The following is an 18488-nucleotide window of genomic DNA, read 5'->3' as shown; positions in this document are numbered from 1 at the left end:
GCAGGTGTGAAAACCTGGACTCGGGACTGATTTGATCTGTACTTCATCAGGACCACACAGAGGAGGAGGACTGTTCAGGTCTCTCTGCTTCAGGTGGATCCCCTGTCAAAGCCGCAGCTGAGCTCACTGTTCACCACCAACACGTTTCCATTAACACACACAGACTGAAGGTTCAACCCTTTATTAGTAACAGTTACTGACGTGATCAGTGTGTGATCAGTGTGTGATCAGTGTGTGATCAGTGTGTGCGTGTGCACGCTCCAGGTGTGGGTCACTGGGCTCTCCTGGACAGCAGCATCTCTCTGATGTTGTCTTCTGCTTCTTTCACGCTGCGTTCAAGGTACACCTTCTTCTGCTGGAAATCACACAACACACAGAGTCAGAGCACCGAACACACACGAGGACCCCCCGACAGTATTCCGTTGTGTATTTGTACCTCGAGCTCTTTGATTTTCTCGTCAGCTGTCTTTTGTTTGTCGGTCAGCTGATTGTTGATGTCCTCCTTCGACTGGAGGATGAACCTGAAACACACACACACACAGGTAAACACACCTGAGTGATGTCATGGCTCCTGTCAGTGCAACCTGTCCCGGTGGACCAGAGAGACTCACATGCGTCCGACGCCCTCGTACAGCCGCGTGTTGTCGGGCAGCGTGGTGATCTCGGCGTGCGTCAGCTTGGCGTGTTTCTGGACCCGGGTCAGCTGATCGATCTGCAGGTCGGCCAGCTTCACCTTCTGCTGCGTGTCGATCATCTTCACCTGCAGCTCAGAGAACGCCTGCGGGAGACGAGAGAGGCGTCACTCCCACCTGAACGCCTGATGAGAGGTTACCATGGAAACCAGTCACAGACACAGTCCTACACGAACAGTGACGGCCTTCAGGTGATCCTGACCCATAGGACAGGTGTGTCCCGGAGCGGTAACGTGGCCCCCAGTAGATGTCTCAGTGAAGCCTGCGGTAACGTGGCCCCCAGTAAATGTCTCAGTGGCCCTCAGTGAAGCCTGCGGTAACGTGGCCCTCAGTAAACGTCTCAGTGGCCCTCAGTGAAGCCTGCGGTAACGTGGCCCTCAGTAAACGTCTCAGTGAAGCCTGCGGTAACGTGGCCCCCAGTAAATGTCTTAGTGAAGCCTGCGGTAACGTGGCCCCCAGTAAATGTCTTAGTGAAGCCTGCGGTAACGTGGCCCCCAGTAAATGTCTCAGTGGCCCTCAGTGAAGCCTGCGGTAACGTGGCCCCCAGTAAATGTCTCAGTGGCCCTCAGTGAAGCCTGCGGTAACGTGGCCCTCAGTAAACGTCTCAGTGGCCCTCAGTGAAGCCTGCGGTACCGTGGCCCCCAGTAAATGTCTCAGTGGCCTTCAGTGAAGCCTGCGGTAACGTGGCCCCCAGTAAATGTCTCAGTGAAGCCTGCGGTAACGTGGCCCCCAGTAAATGTCTCAGTGAAGCCTGCGGTAACGTGGCCCCCAGTAAACGTCTCAGTGAAGCCTGCGGTAACGTGGCCCCCAGTAAACGTCTCAGTGAAGCCTGCGGTAACGTGGCCCTCAGTAAACGTCTCAGTGAGGCCCGCGGTAACGTGGCCCTCAGTAAACGTCTCAGTGAAGCCCGCGGTAACGTGGCCCTCAGTAAACGTCTCAGTGAAGCCCGCGGTAACGTGGCCCTCAGTAAACGTCTCAGTGAGGCCCGCGGTAACGTGGCCCTCAGTAAACGTCTCAGTGAGGCCCGCGGTAACGTGGCCCTCAGTAAACGTCTCAGTGAAGCCCGCGGTAACGTGGCCCTCAGTAAACGTCTCAGTGAAGCCCGCGGTAACGTGGCCCTCAGTAAACGTCTCAGTGAAGCCCGCGGTAACGTGGCCCTCAGTAAACGTCTCAGTGAGGCCCGCGGTAACGTGGCCCTCAGTAAACGTCTCAGTGAAGCCTGCGGTAACGTGGCCCTCAGTAAACGTCTCAGTGAGGCCCGCGGTAACGTGGCCCTCAGTAAACGTCTCAGTGAAGCCTGCGGTAACGTGGCCCTCAGTAAATGGCTCAGTGTCTGAAGCAGTGTGTTGCGTTCAGGCTCTGCAGGACAACAGAAACCCTCAGTCTGTTGAACCTAACCTCGTCCTGAGCAGCTCCGGGTTCTGGTCTACAGTCTATCTGGTCTCTGAAACATCTCAGGTGTCAGTCATCACCTGACTGTACCTGTGTCACTATGACAACCGACAGCACGAGCCGCCTGAGCTACCTTCTTCTCTGCTGTTAGATGTGTAAATTGGCGTTTTTATTTTTCTGACGCTCGCGCGCGCGTGTGATCGGTGTTAGCTGCTCGTGCTAACGTTAGCTCCGGTGTTAGCTTCAGAGCTGCTAACCGGCCGCTTGTTAAACGGGTGTAACGGCGCGTCGCGTGCGTCGGGTCGGTTGCCGTTCGCGGTAAAACCCAGAGAGCGCGTGAGCAGGTGAGATGAAGTTACCTTCTTCAGCTCCAGGTCTATGGGCGCAGCCATCTTCTCCTGCAGTCATCCACGTCCGCACTGCGCATGTCTGCTTCTTCTTCTCCTCTGGGTCCAGCCAAGATGGCGACCGCTGCCCCCTGCTGCCTTTTATCGATCCCTCCTGTTTGCGCGTCATGGTCAGGCTGAGCCAATCAGAGGCAGAGGAGGATCTGCTGCTGCTGCTTCTTGATGTGGAGCCGGTGGAGTCGAGATCAGGACTCTACAGTCATGCTGTTATTAATAATAAACTGAAGAGAATCATTAACCCCTCTGAGTCTGGATCATCAAAGTTTCTTCTTCCGGGGACCGTCCCGGTTTTGGGGGCCTGTCCCCAGAAATGTCCCCGTGTGTTTGTCTTTGTGAAACTTTACAGTTTGCAGTTTCCAGAGTAACCAGGCCGGACGCTTAGTGACTGTAGCCAATGACAGAAGCCTGTTGCTGCTGATGGAGGATGTGTTTGGTGGGAGGATGTCTAATATCCTTGTTCATATGTGGAAAACAGACTGTAGCCTCTGATTAACATGACTTACTGCTGACTTCTGTATAAAATAAAGACAAGATCTCAGTGATCCTATATTAACATTATAATGTTTAATGACCTACTGACCACCAAACCAAAAATGTCCCCAGTTTTCCTTTCAGAAATCTGGTCACCTTAATTTTAGATAAAGGTGTGTGAATGTCTTTAACTTTTTATCTGTGAGGTTCTGTATCGCAGACTTTATTTCCTCTGCTAGAAACGGAGTGAGACATCTTCTCACGCTGTTCGAGTAAAACATCTCAGCTCCGCTTTAGCCCCGCCCCGGAAACGGAACTCTCCGCGCGCGGGATTTAATTCAAGAAACAGCGCGCGGTCAGTCAGTCAGCCACTCTCCGCGCGGACAACGCAAACAAACAAACAAACAAACAAACAAACAAACAAACAACTAACTTTAAGGACAAAGCAGCGCGAGCAGGTTGTTTTCAACATGGCGACTCCACCGAAGAGATCGTGCCGTGTTCCCGCCAGTCCGCCGCTGGACGGCAGCTTCTCCCGCCGAGAGAAGAAGATCTCCATCGAGGGCAACATCGGTGAGTTCTGAAACCGCGGCATTTAGTCCCGGCCCGGTGACCGAGTGTCAGCCGGTCCTCCCGGTGAACACCGGGCGGCTGATGGCCGGTCTGTCCTCCCGCCTTCACGAGCCGTTTGGCGCCAAATGAAACTGATCAGTAATCAATAATCGGTGAAACTTGGGCTTCCGGTTCGCGTGTGAACGTGCTGGGTGGATAAAGTGTTGAGATGCGTAGTAACGTTACTACCTCTGTGTACAAATACTCTGTTAGAACAGGAGAAAGTCCTGCGTATTCTTACTTCGGGTGAAGTAACGTTACAGAAGTGTTAACTAAATATACCAAAAGTAAAAGTACTCATTATACAGTAGTATATTAGTATATTATGTGTGTAAGAGGAATGTAAATGTGGTATTTATTGTTTAACTACTTAATAATACTGCTTACTAGTTTAATCTACAGCAATACTTTATGTTTTGATTGTATGTGTCTAAAAACATGCTGTATTTACAGTAAGTACAGTATGAAATGTATTGTAGTATTAGTAAAATCATCATCCCTTTATGAGCACCTGGAAAACCTCTGTGTACCTGAACCTGCCGGGTTTAACCTGTCTCTGTCTGTCTCTAACCTGTCTGTCTCTAACCTGTCTGTCTCTGACCTGTCTGTCTCTGCCTGTCTGTCTCTGTCTGTCTCCGTCTGTCTGTCTCTGTCTGTCTGTCTCTAACCTGTCTGTCTGTCTCCGTCTGTCTGTCTCCATCTGTCTGTCTCTAACCTGTCTGTCTCTGTCTGTCTGTCTCTAACCTGTCTGTCTCTAACCTGTCTGTCTCTAACCTGTCTGTCTCTGTCTGTCTGTCTCTGTCTGTCTATCTCTAATCTGTCTATCTCTAACCTGTCTGTCTCTGTCTGTCTATCTCTAACCTGTCTATCTCTAACCTGTCTGTCTCTGTCTGTCTATCTCTAACCTGTCTATCTCTAACCTGTCTGTCTCTGTCTGTCTATCTCTAACCTGTCTCCGTCTGTCTGTCTCCGTCTGTCTGTCTCTAACCTGTCTCTGTCTGTCTATCTCTAACCTGTCTCCGTCTGTCTGTCTGTCTCTGTCTCCGTCTGTCTGTCTCCGTCTGTCTATCTCTAACCTGTCTCTGTCTGTCTGTCTCTGTCTGTCTATCTCTAACCTGTCTCCGTCTGTCTGTCTCTAACCTGTCTCTGTCTCTAACCTGTCTCTAACCTGTCTGTCACCGTCTGTCTGTCTCCGTCTGTCTGTCTCTGTCTGTCTGTCTCTAACCTGTCTCTGTCTGTCTGTCTCTAACCTGTCTCTGTCTCCGTCTGTCTGTCTCTAACCTGTCTGTCTCTGTCTGTCTGTCTCTAACCTGTCTCCGTCTGTCTGTCTCTAACCTGTCTCCGTCTGTCTGTCTCTAACCTGTCTCTGTCTCTAACCTGTCTCTGTCTCCGTCTGTCTGTCTCTGTCTGTCTGTCTCTAACCTGTCTCTGTCTCCGTCTGTCTGTCTCTAACCTGTCTGTCTCTAACCTGTCTCTAACCTGTCTCTGTCTCTAACCTGTCTCTGTCTCCGTCTGTCTGTCTCTGTCTGTCTGTCTCTAACCTGTCTCTGTCTCCGTCTGTCTGTCTCTAACCTGTCTCTGTCTGTCTGTCTGTCTCTAACCTGTCTCTGTCTCTGTCTGTCTGTCTCTAACCTGTCTCTGTCTCCGTCTGTCTGTCTTTGTCTGTCTATCTCTAACCTGTCTCTGTCTGTGTCTCAGCTGCAGGAAAGTCCACCTTGGTGCGCCTCCTTCAGGAGGCGTCGGAGGACTGGGAGGTGATTCCTGAACCCATCGGGAAATGGTGTAACGTCCAGAACGACAGCGACATTTACCAGGTGAACATGCAGCACCTGAACACAACACGCTGTTACGTTGCAGGCTCCTCTGTAGAGTCCTACACATGCAGGGCCACATCTCACCTGTTTACCTGTTTACCTGTGTGCAGGAGCTGAGCTCCTCTCAGAAGAGTGGAGGAAACCTGCTGCAGATGTTATACGATAAACCGAGCCGCTGGTCGTACACCTTCCAGGTAACTACACCTGACTCCGCCCACTCAGCAGCAGCAGGTGCTTCAGTGAAACTCACCTGTGTCTCTCTCTGTAGAGCTACGCCAGTCTGAGCAGAGTTCGCTCTCAGCTTCAGCCTCCGTCTCTCAAACTTCAGCAGGCCGAAAACCCCGTTCAGTTCTACGAGCGCTCCGTCTACTCAGACAGGTAACCAGCCCCACCTGAGACAGGTGACCCCACCCCCACCTGAGACAGGTGACCCCACACACACATGACTTACGTGAATGACTAATCATTCATGCAGCACACCTGGACGCACCGCCGCTCACTGAACAGATCTCTGGCTCACTGCCACAAACAACTGTCTCCACCTGCTGGCATGTAAAGCCGTCTGCTCCCAGCGCTGTTCCACAGACTTCTATTCCTGTCATCATCACGCATAGACCAGTGTGTGTCCGCCTCAATATGATTGCTTTAGTCAACCGAGGGTCAGTGGTCGTGGTGGTGGGCTAGTGAGCGTGTATAGGAAAAATTTTAAATGTCATCAAGTACGCTGTGATGAGTTTAACTCCTTTGAAGTTCTCACTCTTAAAGTTGGAGGGCTGCAACCACCTCATATTTGTTATAATTTATCGCCCCCCAAAACAGCCAGCAGGATTTTTATCAGAACTTCCTGAATCTACTCTGGTTTTAAATTATGACAGAATTGTTCTTTGTGGCGATTTTAATATTCATGTTGATGACCCCAACAATGTTAATGCAACTGACTTTTTAAATATGGCCACTTCTTTTAACTTCAGACAACATGTCAAAGGGCAAACACATAACCGTGGTCATACACTGGACTTGGTTTTTACCCTGGGTGTCAGCATTTCCTCTGTGGAATTAGTGGACATGACCATATCTGACCACAGATGTATTGTTTTTAGCTGCGATTCGCCTGTTACTAATGCCGCCTCACCGAGCTCTGTGTGTTCTCGCATCTTTAATGAACAAAGTGTTTTAAAGTTTTGCACATTCTTTCAGAGCCAAAGCCAACACCTGTCTGATTCCAACATTTGATCTCTGTTTTCAACAGCTCCCTATCTACTGGTTGTGTCCCTGATTATTTTAAAACGGCTTGCATGAACCCACTTTTAAAGAAACCTGGTTTAGATCCCTCCCTCCCACATAATTTTAGACCAATTTCAAAACTGCCTTTTATTGCAAAGATTCTAGAAAGAATTGTGTCCAAACAGCTGCTCACTGTGCTGGAAAATAACAAATTATTTGAAAAGTTTCAGTCTGGTTTCAGGAAGTACCACAGCACTGAGACTGCTTAAAGTCACCAATGACCTTTTAATGTCTGCTGATGAAGGCATGTGCTCAGTCCTGGTACTCCTGGACCTTAGCGCTGCTTTTGACACCATTGATCACAGCATCATGTTAGACAGACTGAGGCACTGGGTGGGGATCTCTGGTACTGCTCTAGAATGGTTTTCACACAGGTGAAAACAGGTGACCACACACCCCCCCACCCACCTGAGGCAGGGTTAGGGTACTGCAGTATAACCCTGTGTACTGTGTGTACAGGTACGTGTTTGCGTCCAACCTGTTTGAGTGCGGGAGCCTGACAGAAACGGAGTGGAGTGTTTTTCAGGACTGGCACACCTGGTTACTGAACCAGTTCGAACCGGACATCGCCCTCGACGCCATCATCTACCTGAGAGCTCAGCCGCAGGTAAACTGCTGCTGAAGAGTAGCGCCGCCTTCAGGCTCACTTGTTTGTGCCGTGTGTTTCAGCGCCGCCTTCAGGCTCACGTGTTTGTCTGTATATTTCAGCGCTGTATGCAGCGGCTGCTCCACCGGGGCAGGGAGGAGGAGGAGGGGATTCCTCTGGAGTACCTCGAACAGCTTCACTTCAAACATGAGGCCTGGCTCTTTAACAGGACCCTCAGGTGAGACGCCACTGAGCACGCTCAGAACATGTTAGATTAGTGTTCTAGATCTGTGATTGAAAGCAGTGCTGCGTTCAAGGTCACATTAACCTGTCTGTGTGTGTTCAGGTTGGACTTTGAGTACCTGAACGATCTCCCCGTTCTCGTTCTGGACGTCAACGACGACTTCAAGAACGATCGGATCAAACAGGAAGCCGTCATCAACAAGGTTCCTGTCATTTCCTACTGGCGTTCTGAAGAGTTCTGTATTTTTTGGTCTGATCTGGACTCTGTTTCTCCCGCAGGTCCGAGAGTTCCTTACCACGCTGTAGAACGCCATCCACCAATCACAGCTCAGGATGGAGCGGTGGGTTGATCTGATTGGACGGCCCAGCTCCACCTCACCTCCTGTATATTTTTACTCTTGTATTTTTGTAGATAAATGCTGGAATGTTCTCTGCAGCAGCTCTGACAGTCAGAGAGTCAGTGAAGGCATCGTGAGTGTATTTACTGGAATTAGCTTTGATATTTATGCTTCAGTCTGAATCATCTCTCCTCGGAGGCAAAGTGCTTGTTTGTCCTGACAGTGAGGTATCAGTGAACTCACCATGATGCCTTTAGGGACAGTTGGAGGTTTTTCTCTGTAAATATGTTTGAATAAAGAAACTCAGACTGTAAAACGAGTAAAAGCTTTTTATTTTTGTTCAGACTTTGTTGTTTTAAAATGAATCTGTAGCATAAACAGCTGCAGAAACATCCGGGTAGTACATGTACTACATGTAGTACGCTGTGTACTGGAACAGTATTACAGTATTCTGAACATGTACTGATGCAGTACTTTGTCAGCTTCAGGGGTTTAATAATAATGACCAGCAGGTGGCAGTGATGTTTTTGTACTACGTTTTGTCAGACCCTCAGGGGGTGAGTGTTGGTGTACAAACAAATAACATCTGAGACACCAGCTGTGATGTCACACTGACAACCAATCAGTGGTCAGTCTGCAGGTCACAGTAGAGGACATCTGTGCTAACAGCGGCTGACAATGATTGTAGAGTTTAACAGGTGTGTTAATTTTCAACATTTAAACTCCGTGTTCCTTTGTTCACCGTGACTTGACACCGTGTTTCACACGCATTAACACACAAACACACACTAAGACACACACTCGCAGGTGGAGTCGTGATGAGTCCACCGGTTCCTTTACACCCGGCAGCACTGAAACGTCCCACGGTTGCTGAACGCATGTTTTTATATTTAATTTTTTAAAACGTGGAAGTCTTCAGGAGTCTGGAGATGTGAGGTTTCCCCTGCAGGGTGGAGATAAGATTAATGAGTGACAGGTGAACACGGTGATCTTTGACTTCTGCGGGGTCGCACGGTCCATAAATGTCTCGCCGTCAGCAGGTAAATGAATCATCAGCTGACCAAACCTCAGACCCCCGCCACAGACATTGGGTTTCGCTGCGGCGTTTCTTCATCAGGCTCTGACGCGCCATGTGACTCTTCTGCACAAAATGGACCTACTGCGTTCCACCTGCTTCAATCAAGAGGAACGGGTCGTTATAAAAACATCACAGCAGAACAAGGAGCTAACTGAGCATGCTAACCGCCAACACATGTTCACTAAGCCTCACATGGTGAAAGTAGTTTCTGGTAGTTTGGGTCGGATCACACTCCAACCACAAACAAACCGAGACCACCTCCTCTCAGGGCCGAGGGGGTCCGGTCTGGTCTACTGGTCACGGCCATCGGTTGTAAAAGTAAATCTACCGTTGAAGGAAGTCTGGGTCTGGCTACCAGCACTCAGGCCGGGACCGGACTTCCATTCTTTTATGGCTCCGATTGAAATGCTTCGATACTGACAAGTGTCCAAAAATATCACGTAGTACCAAATGTCGATACCTAAAGAATAAATCTGTAAATGCCCCGGCGCACCGTCTCCTCACCACCGAACGGTACTTTGGTGCTCGTTGTTTCTGATCGATGGAACTCTGGAGAATCTAACTGATGTTAACGACGAGTCCATACTGACGCGAGTTTAAAAACATGACACCGGGGAGGGAAAATGGCTGATTGGACCCAATGTGGACATTTTCACTGAGGGGTGTCCTCACTTTTGTTGAGAGATTAATGGCTGTGTGATGTGTTATTTTGAGGGGACAGCAAATTTACACTGTTATACAAGCTGTACGCTCACTACATTACACTGTTCTACAAGATCCACACTCACTACTTTACACAAGCTGTACGCTCACTACTTTACACAAGCTGTACGCTCACTACTTTACACTGTTCTACAAGATGCACGCTCACTACTTTACACTGTTCTACAAGCTGTACGCTCACTACTTTACACAAGCTGTACGCTCACTACTTTACACTGTTCTACAAGATGCACGCTCACTACTTTACACAAGCTGTACGCTCACTACTTTACACAAGCTGTACGCTCACTACTTTACACTGTTCTACAAGATGCACGCTCACTACTTTACACTGTTATACAAGCTGTACGCTCACTACTTTACACTGTTACATAAGCTGTACGCTCACTACTTTACACAAGCTGTACGCTCACTACTTTACACTGTTACACAAGCTCTACGCTCACTACTTTACACTGTCATACAAGCTGCACACTCACTACTTTACACTGTTATACAAGCTGTACGCTCACTACTTTACACAAGCTGCACGCACACTACTTTACACTGTTCTACAAGATGCACGCTCACTACTTTACACTGTTATACAAGCTGTACGCTCACTACTTTACACAAGCTGTACGCTCACTACTTTACACTGTTATACAAGCTGCACGCTCACTACTTTACACAAGCTGTACGCTCACTACTTTACACTGTTATACAAGCTGCACGCTCACTACTTTACACAAGCGGCACGCTCACTACTTTACACAAGCTGTACGCTCACTACTTTACACTGTCATACAAGCTGCACGCTCACTACTCTACACTGTTATACAAGCTGCACGCTCACTACTTTACACTGTTACACAAGCTGTACGCTCACTACTTTACACTGTCATACAAGCTGCACACTCACTACATTACACTGTTATACAAGCTGCACGCTCACTACTTTACACAAGCTGTACACTCACTACTTTACACTGTCATACAAGCTGCACGCTCACTACTTTACACTGTTATAGAAGCTGCACACTCACTACTTTACACAAGCTGTACGCTCACTACTTTACACAAGCTGCACACTCACTACTTTACACTGTTATACAAGCTGCACGCTCACTACTTTACACAAGCTGCACACTCACTACTTTACACTGTTATACAAGCTGCACGCTCACTACTTTACACAAGCTGTACGCTCACTACTTTACACTGTTATACAAGCTGCACGCTCACTACTTTACACAAGCGGCACGCTCACTACTTTACACAAGCTGTACGCTCACTACTTTACACTGTCATACAAGCTGCACGCTCACTACTTTACACTGTCATACACTGTCATACAAGCTGTACGCTCACTACTTTACACTGTCATACAAGCTGCACACTCACTACATTACACTGTTATACAAGCTGCACGCTCACTACTTTACACAAGCTGTACACTCACTACTTTACACTGTCATACAAGCTGCACGCTCACTACTTTACACAAGCTGCACACTCACTACTTTACACTGTCATACAAGCTGCACGCTCACTACTTTACACTGTTACACAAGCTGTACGCTCACTACTTTACACTGTTATAGAAGCTGCACACTCACTACTTTACACTGTTATACAAGCTGTACGCTCACTACTTTACACTGTTATAGAAGCTGCACACTCACTACTTTACACTGTTATACAAGCTGTACGCTATACAAACTGCACGCTCACTACTTTACACTGTTATACAAGCTGTACGCTATACAAGCTGCACGCTCACTACTTTACACTGTTATACAAGCTGCACGCTCACTACTTTACACAAGCTGTACACTCACTACTTTACACTGTCATACAAGCTGCACGCTCACTACTTTACACAAGCTGCACACTCACTACTTTACACTGTTATACAAGCTGCACGCTCACTACTTTACACAAGCTGTACACTCACTACTTTACACTGTCATACAAGCTGCACGCTCACTACTTTACACAAGCTGCACACTCACTACTTTACACTGTCATACAAGCTGCACGCTCACTACTTTACACTGTTACACAAGCTGTACGCTCACTACTTTACACTGTTATAGAAGCTGCACACTCACTACTTTACACTGTTATACAAGCTGTACGCTCACTACTTTACACTGTTATAGAAGCTGCACACTCACTACTTTACACTGTTATACAAGCTGCACGCTCACTACTTTACACAAGCTGTACACTCACTACTTTACACTGTCATACAAGCTGCACGCTCACTACTTTACACAAGCTGCACACTCACTACTTTACACTGTCATACAAGCTGCACGCTCACTACTTTACACTGTTACACAAGCTGTACGCTCACTACTTTACACTGTTATAGAAGCTGCACACTCACTACTTTACACTGTTATACAAGCTGTACGCTCACTACTTTACACTGTTATAGAAGCTGCACACTCACTACTTTACACTGTTATACAAGCTGCACGCTCACTACTTTACACTGTTATACAAGCTGTACGCTATACAAGCTGCACGCTCACTACTTTACACTGTTATACAAGCTGCACGCTCACTACTTTACACAAGCTGTACACTCACTACTTTACACTGTCATACAAGCTGCACGCTCACTACTTTACACAAGCTGCACACTCACTACTTTACACTGTCATACAAGCTGCACGCTCACTACTTTACACTGTTACACAAGCTGTACGCTCACTACTTTACACTGTTATAGAAGCTGCACACACTACTTTACACTGTTATACAAGCTGCACGCTCACTACTTTACACTGTTATAGAAGCTGCACACTCACTACTTTACACTGTTACACAAGCTGTACGCTCACTACTTTACACTGTTATAGAAGCTGCACACACTACTTTACACTGTTATACAAGCTGCACGCTCACTACTTTACACTGTTATAGAAGCTGCACACTCACTACTTTACACTATTATACAAGCTGCACGCTCACTACTTTACACTGTTATACAAGCTGTACAGTCACTACTTTACACAGTATAACAGTGTAAAGTAGTATATATACTATACTTGAGGTTGTTGGAGCTTGACTGGTCTTGGCTGACGTACTGCTGACGTATTGCGGTAAGCGTGTCGACTCATTTCCGTTTCCGGTGCCTGTGTGTTGGTACCGTGTTGCGCTGCTCTCGCTAAATATCAGTTACATTTGTTTGATTACAGCGGCCAACTGTCCGCTAAACACTTATTCTTTACAGTAATTTTGCCTAAGCACTCACAGTTCTTTCCATCTTTTAGTGACTGCTGTTCAATCTCATAGTTGTTCTAAAGTTTTGGTAACTGACGCTACAGTACTTTAGCTTAGCCGTTAGCGACTTTAGCTTAGCAGCTAGCGATGGCGTCTCCTCCTCCCTCTCTCTCTCCTACTTTCTCCTGCTCGGTGTGTCAGATGTTCAGTTACTCCTCTGCCTCCTTTAGCGGTAATGGTACGTGTAATAAGTGTAGTTTATTTATAGACATGGAGGCGAAGGAGGAATAGTCGTAAGCATTCAAAGTCCACGGGGCATCATCAACCTGTTCACGTTTCTAACAGATTTTCCCCACTCAGCGGCCAGGGGCCAGAGCGGGCGACATTGAGTCTTATTTGAAACTGCTGGCTAAGGATAAACGTAAATACAGTAAGATTGTTATTCACGTCGGCGGTAATGACTCCCGGTTACGCCAATCGGAGGTCACTAAGATTAATGTTGGGTCGGTGTGTACATATGCAAAAACAATGTCGGACACCGTAGTTTTCTCTGGACCCCTGCCAAATCTGACCAGTGATGACATGTATAGCCGCATGTCGTCATTCCGCCGCTGGTTGTCGAGGTGGTGTCCAGCAAACGATGTGGGCTTTGTTGATCATTGGCAGACTTTCTGGGGAAGACCTGGTCTGATCCGGAGAGACGGCATCCATCCCACTTGGGAAGGAGCAGCTCTCATTTCTAGAAATCTGGCCAAGTTTATTAGTGGACCAAATCCATGACAACCCAGAGTTGAGACCAGGAGGCAGAGTCGCAGTCTAATACACTTCTCTGCTCCTCCATTTCAGGAGTTACTTAGTGAAAATCCTATAGTGACGGTGTCTGCCCCCCGACCATCGAAATTATTTAAAAAGGTAAACAGAAGAGGAGCTGTGCATAAAAACCTCATAAAAATTAAAACCACAAGAGCAATAGTGCAAACGAATAGGAGAGTTAAATGTGGACTCTTAAACATCAGATCTCTCTCTTCTAAAGGTGTACTAGTAAATGAACTAATATCAGATTATGATATTGATTTATTTTGTTTTACTGAAACCTGGCTGGGTGATGGAGAATATGTTAGCCTAAATGAATCCACCCCTCCCAGTCATATTAATACTCACATTCCTCGAGGCACAGGCCGAGGAGGTGGAGTTGCAGCTATCTTCGACTCTAGCCTACTAATCAGCTCTAAACCTAAACAAAACTATAACTCATTTGAAAGTCTTGTTCTTAGTCTTTTGCACCCAAGTTGGAAATCACTGCAACCAATTCTCTTCGTTATAGTGTACCAAGCACAGTATTGCTGAACTACTCGCCATTGGGCAAAAATTTCTATACAAGATGTCTGTCTGATAGTGCTGTAGCTAAATTTAAGGATGCGATTCCATCAGCTCTAAATACATTATCTAGTCACAAAGTAACGGAGGACTCCTATGCTAATTTCAGTCCCTCCCAAATCGATCATCTTGTTGATAGTGCTGCAGGCTCGCTGCGAATGACACTGGACTCTGTAGCCCCTCTAAAAAAGAAAATACTAAAACAAAGACGGTTAGCTCCATGGTATAATACTGAAACTCGCAAATTAAAGCAAATATCGCGGAAACTTGAGAGGAATTGGCGTTCCACCAAAGTGGAAAATTCTCGTTTAATTTGGCATGATAGTCTTAAAACTTATAGGAAGGCCCTCCGTAATGCCAGAGCAGCGTACTACTCGTCATTAATAGAGGAAAATAGGAACAACCCCAGGTTTCTTTTCAGCACTGTAGCCAGGCTGACAGAGAGTCACAGCTCTACTGAGCCAAGTATTCCCATAGCTCTCAGTAGTTACGACTTCATGAGCTTCTTTAATGATAGAATTCTAGCTATTAGAGACAAAATTCACCAAGACCTGCCCTCAACTGGCACCGACTTATCTCTTAACTCAGGAACCTTAGAAACAGCTGTAGAACCAGATACATGTTTAGACTGTTTTGCTTCCCTCAATCTTTACCAACTAACTTCAATAATTTCTTCATCTAAACCATCAACCTGCCTCTTAGACCCCATCCCGACTAGGCTGCTTAAAGATGTTTTACCCTTAGTCAGCACCTCTATACTAGATATGATCAATCTATCTTTATCAACAGGCTATGTACCACAGTACTTTAAAGTAGCTGTAATTAAACCTCTTCTGAAAAAGCCCAAACTTGATCCGGATGTTTTAGCCAACTATAGACCTATATCTAACCTTCCATTTCTCTCTAAGGTTCTGGAGAAAGCAGTTGCTAAACAGCTGTGTGACTTTCTACAGAGCAATAGTTTATTTGAGGATTTTCAGTCAGGATTTAGAGCTCATCATAGCACAGAGACAGCACTGGTGAAAATTACTACCTCCTTATTGCATCAGACAAAGGACTTGTCTCTGTACTGGTTTTATTAGATCTTAGTGCTGCATTTGATACCATTGACCATCAGATCCTATTGCAGAGACTGGAATATTTCATTGGCATTAAAGGAACCGCTCTAAGCTGGTTTAAGTCCTATTTATCAGATCGATTTCAGTTTGTACATGTTAACGATGAGTCCTCCATGCATGCCAAAGTTAGTCATGGAGTTCCTCAAGGATCTGTCCTCGGACCAATCCTCTTCACTTTATATATGCTTCCTTTAGGCAATATTATCAGGAAATATTCCATAAGCTTTCATTGTTATGCAGATGATACTCAGTTATATCTATCGATCAAGCCAGATGAAACTCATCAGTTAGCTAAACTTCAAATGTGCCTTCAGGATGTTAAAACCTGGATGACCTGTAATTTTCTCATGTTAAACTCAGATAAAACTGAAGTTATTGCTCTGGGGCCTAAGCACCTCCGCGACGCATTATCTAAAGATATAGTTTCCCTGGATGGCATCGCCCTGGCCTCCAGCACCACTGTGAGGAATCTTGGAGTTATCTTTGATCAGGACATGTCGTTTAAGTCTCACATTAAGCAAATTTCAAGGACCGCCTTTTTTCACCTCCGTAATATTGCGAAAATCAGGAACATCCTGTCTAAAAATGATGCAGAAAAACTAGTCCATGCATTTGTTACTTCTAGGCTGGATTATTGCAATTCCTTATTATCAGGCTGCTCGAAAAAGTCCGTTAAGACTCTTCAGTTGATTTAGAAAGCTGCAGCACGTGTTCTGACAGGAACCAGGAAAAGAGATCACATTTCTCCTGTTTTAGCTTCTTTGCATTGGCTTCCAGTAAAATCCAGAATAGAATTTAAAATCATTCTTCTTACCTACAAAGCTCTTAATGGTCAGGCACCATCTTATCTTAAAGAGCTCATAGTACCTTACTACCCCACCAGAGCACTGCGCTCCCAGAATGCAGGGTTACTTGTGGTTCCTAGAGTCTCCAAAAGTAGACTAGGAGCCAGAGCGTTCAGCTATCAAGCTCCTCTCCTGTGGAACCAGGTTCCAGTTTGGGTTCAGGAGGCAGACACCATCTCCACATTTAAGAGTAGGCTTAAGACTTTCCTCTTTGATAAAGCTTATAGTTAGGGCTGGCTCAGGTGAGTCCTGAACCATCCCTTAGTTATGCTGCTATAGGCCAAGACTGCCGGGGGATTTCCCATGATGCACTGAGCTCCTCTCTCCTCTACTTTCTCTCCCTCTGTATGCAACCTCATCCCATTATTGCATGTTACTAACACAACTTCTCCCCTTTCTGGTAGTCTTGTGCTTTCTCGTCTCTCTCCTCTCTCCTCCTATCACTTCCTGCAGGTTTTCTGGCTCTGGAGCTGTGGAGTCTGGATCTGTGGTTGCGGGTCACCTGCTGCCCCCGTGTTCCTGCTCGACACCCTCTGCTGCAACGACTATTGTTGCTAGTCTTATTGTTATTATTATTATTATAATCATTAACATTACGATTGTTATCATTAACACTACTATAAATATCTGTACCATTTTTCATTTAGTCTATAGCAACATCACCTTTACTGTCTGTACCTCTGTGTGGATATTGTGTAGGCTGCCTCCCTCCCCTCTCTCTCTCTCTCTCTCTCTCTCTCTCTCTCCTTCACCTCAACCGGTCGAGGCAGATGGCCGCCCACCCTGAGTCATGGTTCTGCTCGAGGTTTCTGCCTCTTAAAGGAAGTTTTTCCTTGCCTCTGTCTCCTAGTGCTGCTCTTGGTGGGAACTGTTGGGCTTCTGTAAATAGCATCACAGAGTACGGTCTAGACCTGCTCTTTTATGAAAAGCGCTGTGAGATAACTGTTGTTGTGATTTGGCGCTATATAAATAAAATTGAATTGAAAATTGAATTGAATTATACAAGCTGTACGCTATACAAACTGCACACTCACTACTTTACACTGTTATACAAGCTGTACGCTATACAAACTGCACACTCACTACTTTACACTGTTATACAAGCTGTACGCTATACAAGCTGCACGCTCACTACTTTACACTGTTATACAAGCTGTACGCTATACAAGCTGCACGCTCGCTACTTTACACTGTTATACAAGCTGCACGCTCACTACTTTACACTGTTATACAAGCTGCACGCTATACAAGCTGTACGCTCACGACTTTACACTGTTATACAAGCTGCACAGTCACTACTTTACACTGGAGCACAAGGTCATTTCTTCAGTGTTGAAACATGAACAGATGTAAATACTGCGGTTATTTATACACTCTTGAACAAAATCTTAAGACCGGGGGAAACATTGCAAGTACTCGCATTTCACGCTGGTGGATCATAACCGGGTTGTAAGTACTGCTTCAAAATGCCAAAAGAAGAAACAGGAGCAAGAGACAAAAAATAGAGAGTAGGCAATTTATTGAAAACTGCATTTAAACTCTAAGAGGCTGTTCATCAGCTGATCAAAGGTTTAAGACCATAGCCCAAAAATAAAACTACAACAGAACTAAAGTGTCAAAAAAGGACTCAGTAGTGAGTAGCCCCACCGTTCTTGTTGATCACTTCGAACACTTGTTTCGGCATGCTTGATGCGACTGTTCCCAGGAGGCTGCTGGGAACGTTGCTCCATGTGGTGAAGATGGCTTCATGAAGGGCATCCACGGTCTGGAACTGACATCCGTTTTTGTAAACTTCCCTTGCCATTCATCCCCAAATGTTCTCAATGGGATTTAGATCAGGAGAACACTCAGGATGGTCCAAAAGAGCAACGTTATTCTCCTGGAAGAAGTCCTTCGTCAGGCGGGCGTTGTGCATTACCGCACAGACGGGGGCCCTCAGTCAAGAGGGATGCCCCCTGCAACATGTCCACATAGCCAGTCGCCGTTTGACGCCCCTGGACAACCTGAAGCTCCATTTTCCCATTGAAGGAAAAAGCACCCCAAATCATGATGGAGCCTCCTCCACTGTGCCGCGTAGAAAACATCTCCGGTGGGATCTCCTTATCATGCCAGTAACGTTGGAAGCCATCAGGACTGTGCTCCCTTGCAAATTCCAAACGGGCAAGTTTGTGGCGTGGGAGGAGACGTGGCCTTTGAAGACCTTTTTATGCCTATGGTCTTAAACCTTTGATCAGCTGATGAACAGCCTGTTTGAGTTTAAATGCAGTTTTCAATAAATTGCCCACTCTCTAT

At 46.4% G+C, this 18488-nt stretch overlaps 2 protein-coding genes across 3 annotated transcripts; one reads left to right on the top strand and one right to left on the bottom strand.

Annotated features, from left to right (window-relative positions):
- Positions 1-165: 165 nt before the first annotated feature.
- On the bottom strand, positions 166-2573 carry pfdn1 (prefoldin subunit 1). 2 transcript variants are annotated; one of them, XM_038708228.1, is made up of 4 exons: positions 2444-2573; positions 612-778; positions 437-521; positions 166-355 (listed from the first exon to the last, which is right to left on the bottom strand). In XM_038708228.1, exons 1-4 carry the CDS (start codon positions 2474-2476, stop codon positions 272-274), a joined length of 369 nt encoding a protein of 122 aa, XP_038564156.1. In that variant the 5' UTR covers positions 2477-2573; the 3' UTR covers positions 166-271. The 2 variants fall into 2 exon arrangements, with proteins under 2 accessions (XP_038564156.1, XP_038564157.1); XM_038708229.1 differs by having other exon boundaries at positions 166-352.
- A 756-nt stretch (positions 2574-3329) lies between these two features.
- Positions 3330-8155, top strand: zgc:110540 (deoxynucleoside kinase). The gene is made up of 8 exons (XM_038708227.1): positions 3330-3535; positions 5273-5388; positions 5499-5582; positions 5657-5766; positions 7132-7279; positions 7381-7496; positions 7605-7704; positions 7781-8155. The coding sequence occupies exons 1-8, from the start codon at positions 3433-3435 to the stop codon at positions 7805-7807; spliced, it is 804 nt and encodes a 267-aa protein (XP_038564155.1). The 5' UTR covers positions 3330-3432; the 3' UTR covers positions 7808-8155.
- Positions 8156-18488: the final 10333 nt, after the last annotated feature.

This window comes from Micropterus salmoides, unplaced genomic scaffold (genome assembly GCF_014851395.1).
Source record: "Micropterus salmoides isolate LMB-PRFRI ecotype aquatic unplaced genomic scaffold, ASM1485139v1 Ms_hic_scaffold_9, whole genome shotgun sequence".
In the NCBI taxonomy this organism is placed as follows: domain Eukaryota; kingdom Metazoa; phylum Chordata; class Actinopteri; order Centrarchiformes; family Centrarchidae; genus Micropterus; species Micropterus salmoides.
This window is presented reverse-complemented; position numbering and strand designations above follow the sequence as displayed.

What these genes read in the sequence shown, in the direction of transcription:
- pfdn1 (XM_038708228.1), bottom strand. Translation starts at nt 2,476, where the DNA reads ATGGCTGCGCCCATAGACCTGGAGCTGAAGAAG. An exon ending in TAGACCTGGAGCTGAAGAAG is followed by an intron (nt 779 to 2,443) that starts GTAACTTCATCT and finishes CGTCTCCCGCAG; the next exon opens with GCGTTCTCTGAGCTGCAGGT. An exon ending in TACGAGGGCGTCGGACGCAT is followed by an intron (nt 522 to 611) that starts GTGAGTCTCTCT and finishes TGTGTGTTTCAG; the next exon opens with GTTCATCCTCCAGTCGAAGG.
- zgc:110540 (XM_038708227.1), top strand. Translation starts at nt 3,433, where the DNA reads ATGGCGACTCCACCGAAGAGATCGTGCCGTGTTCCCGCCAGTCCGCCG. An exon ending in ACGACAGCGACATTTACCAG is followed by an intron (nt 5,389 to 5,498) that starts GTGAACATGCAG and finishes ACCTGTGTGCAG; the next exon opens with GAGCTGAGCTCCTCTCAGAA. An exon ending in CGCTCCGTCTACTCAGACAG is followed by an intron (nt 5,767 to 7,131) that starts GTAACCAGCCCC and finishes CTGTGTGTACAG; the next exon opens with GTACGTGTTTGCGTCCAACC.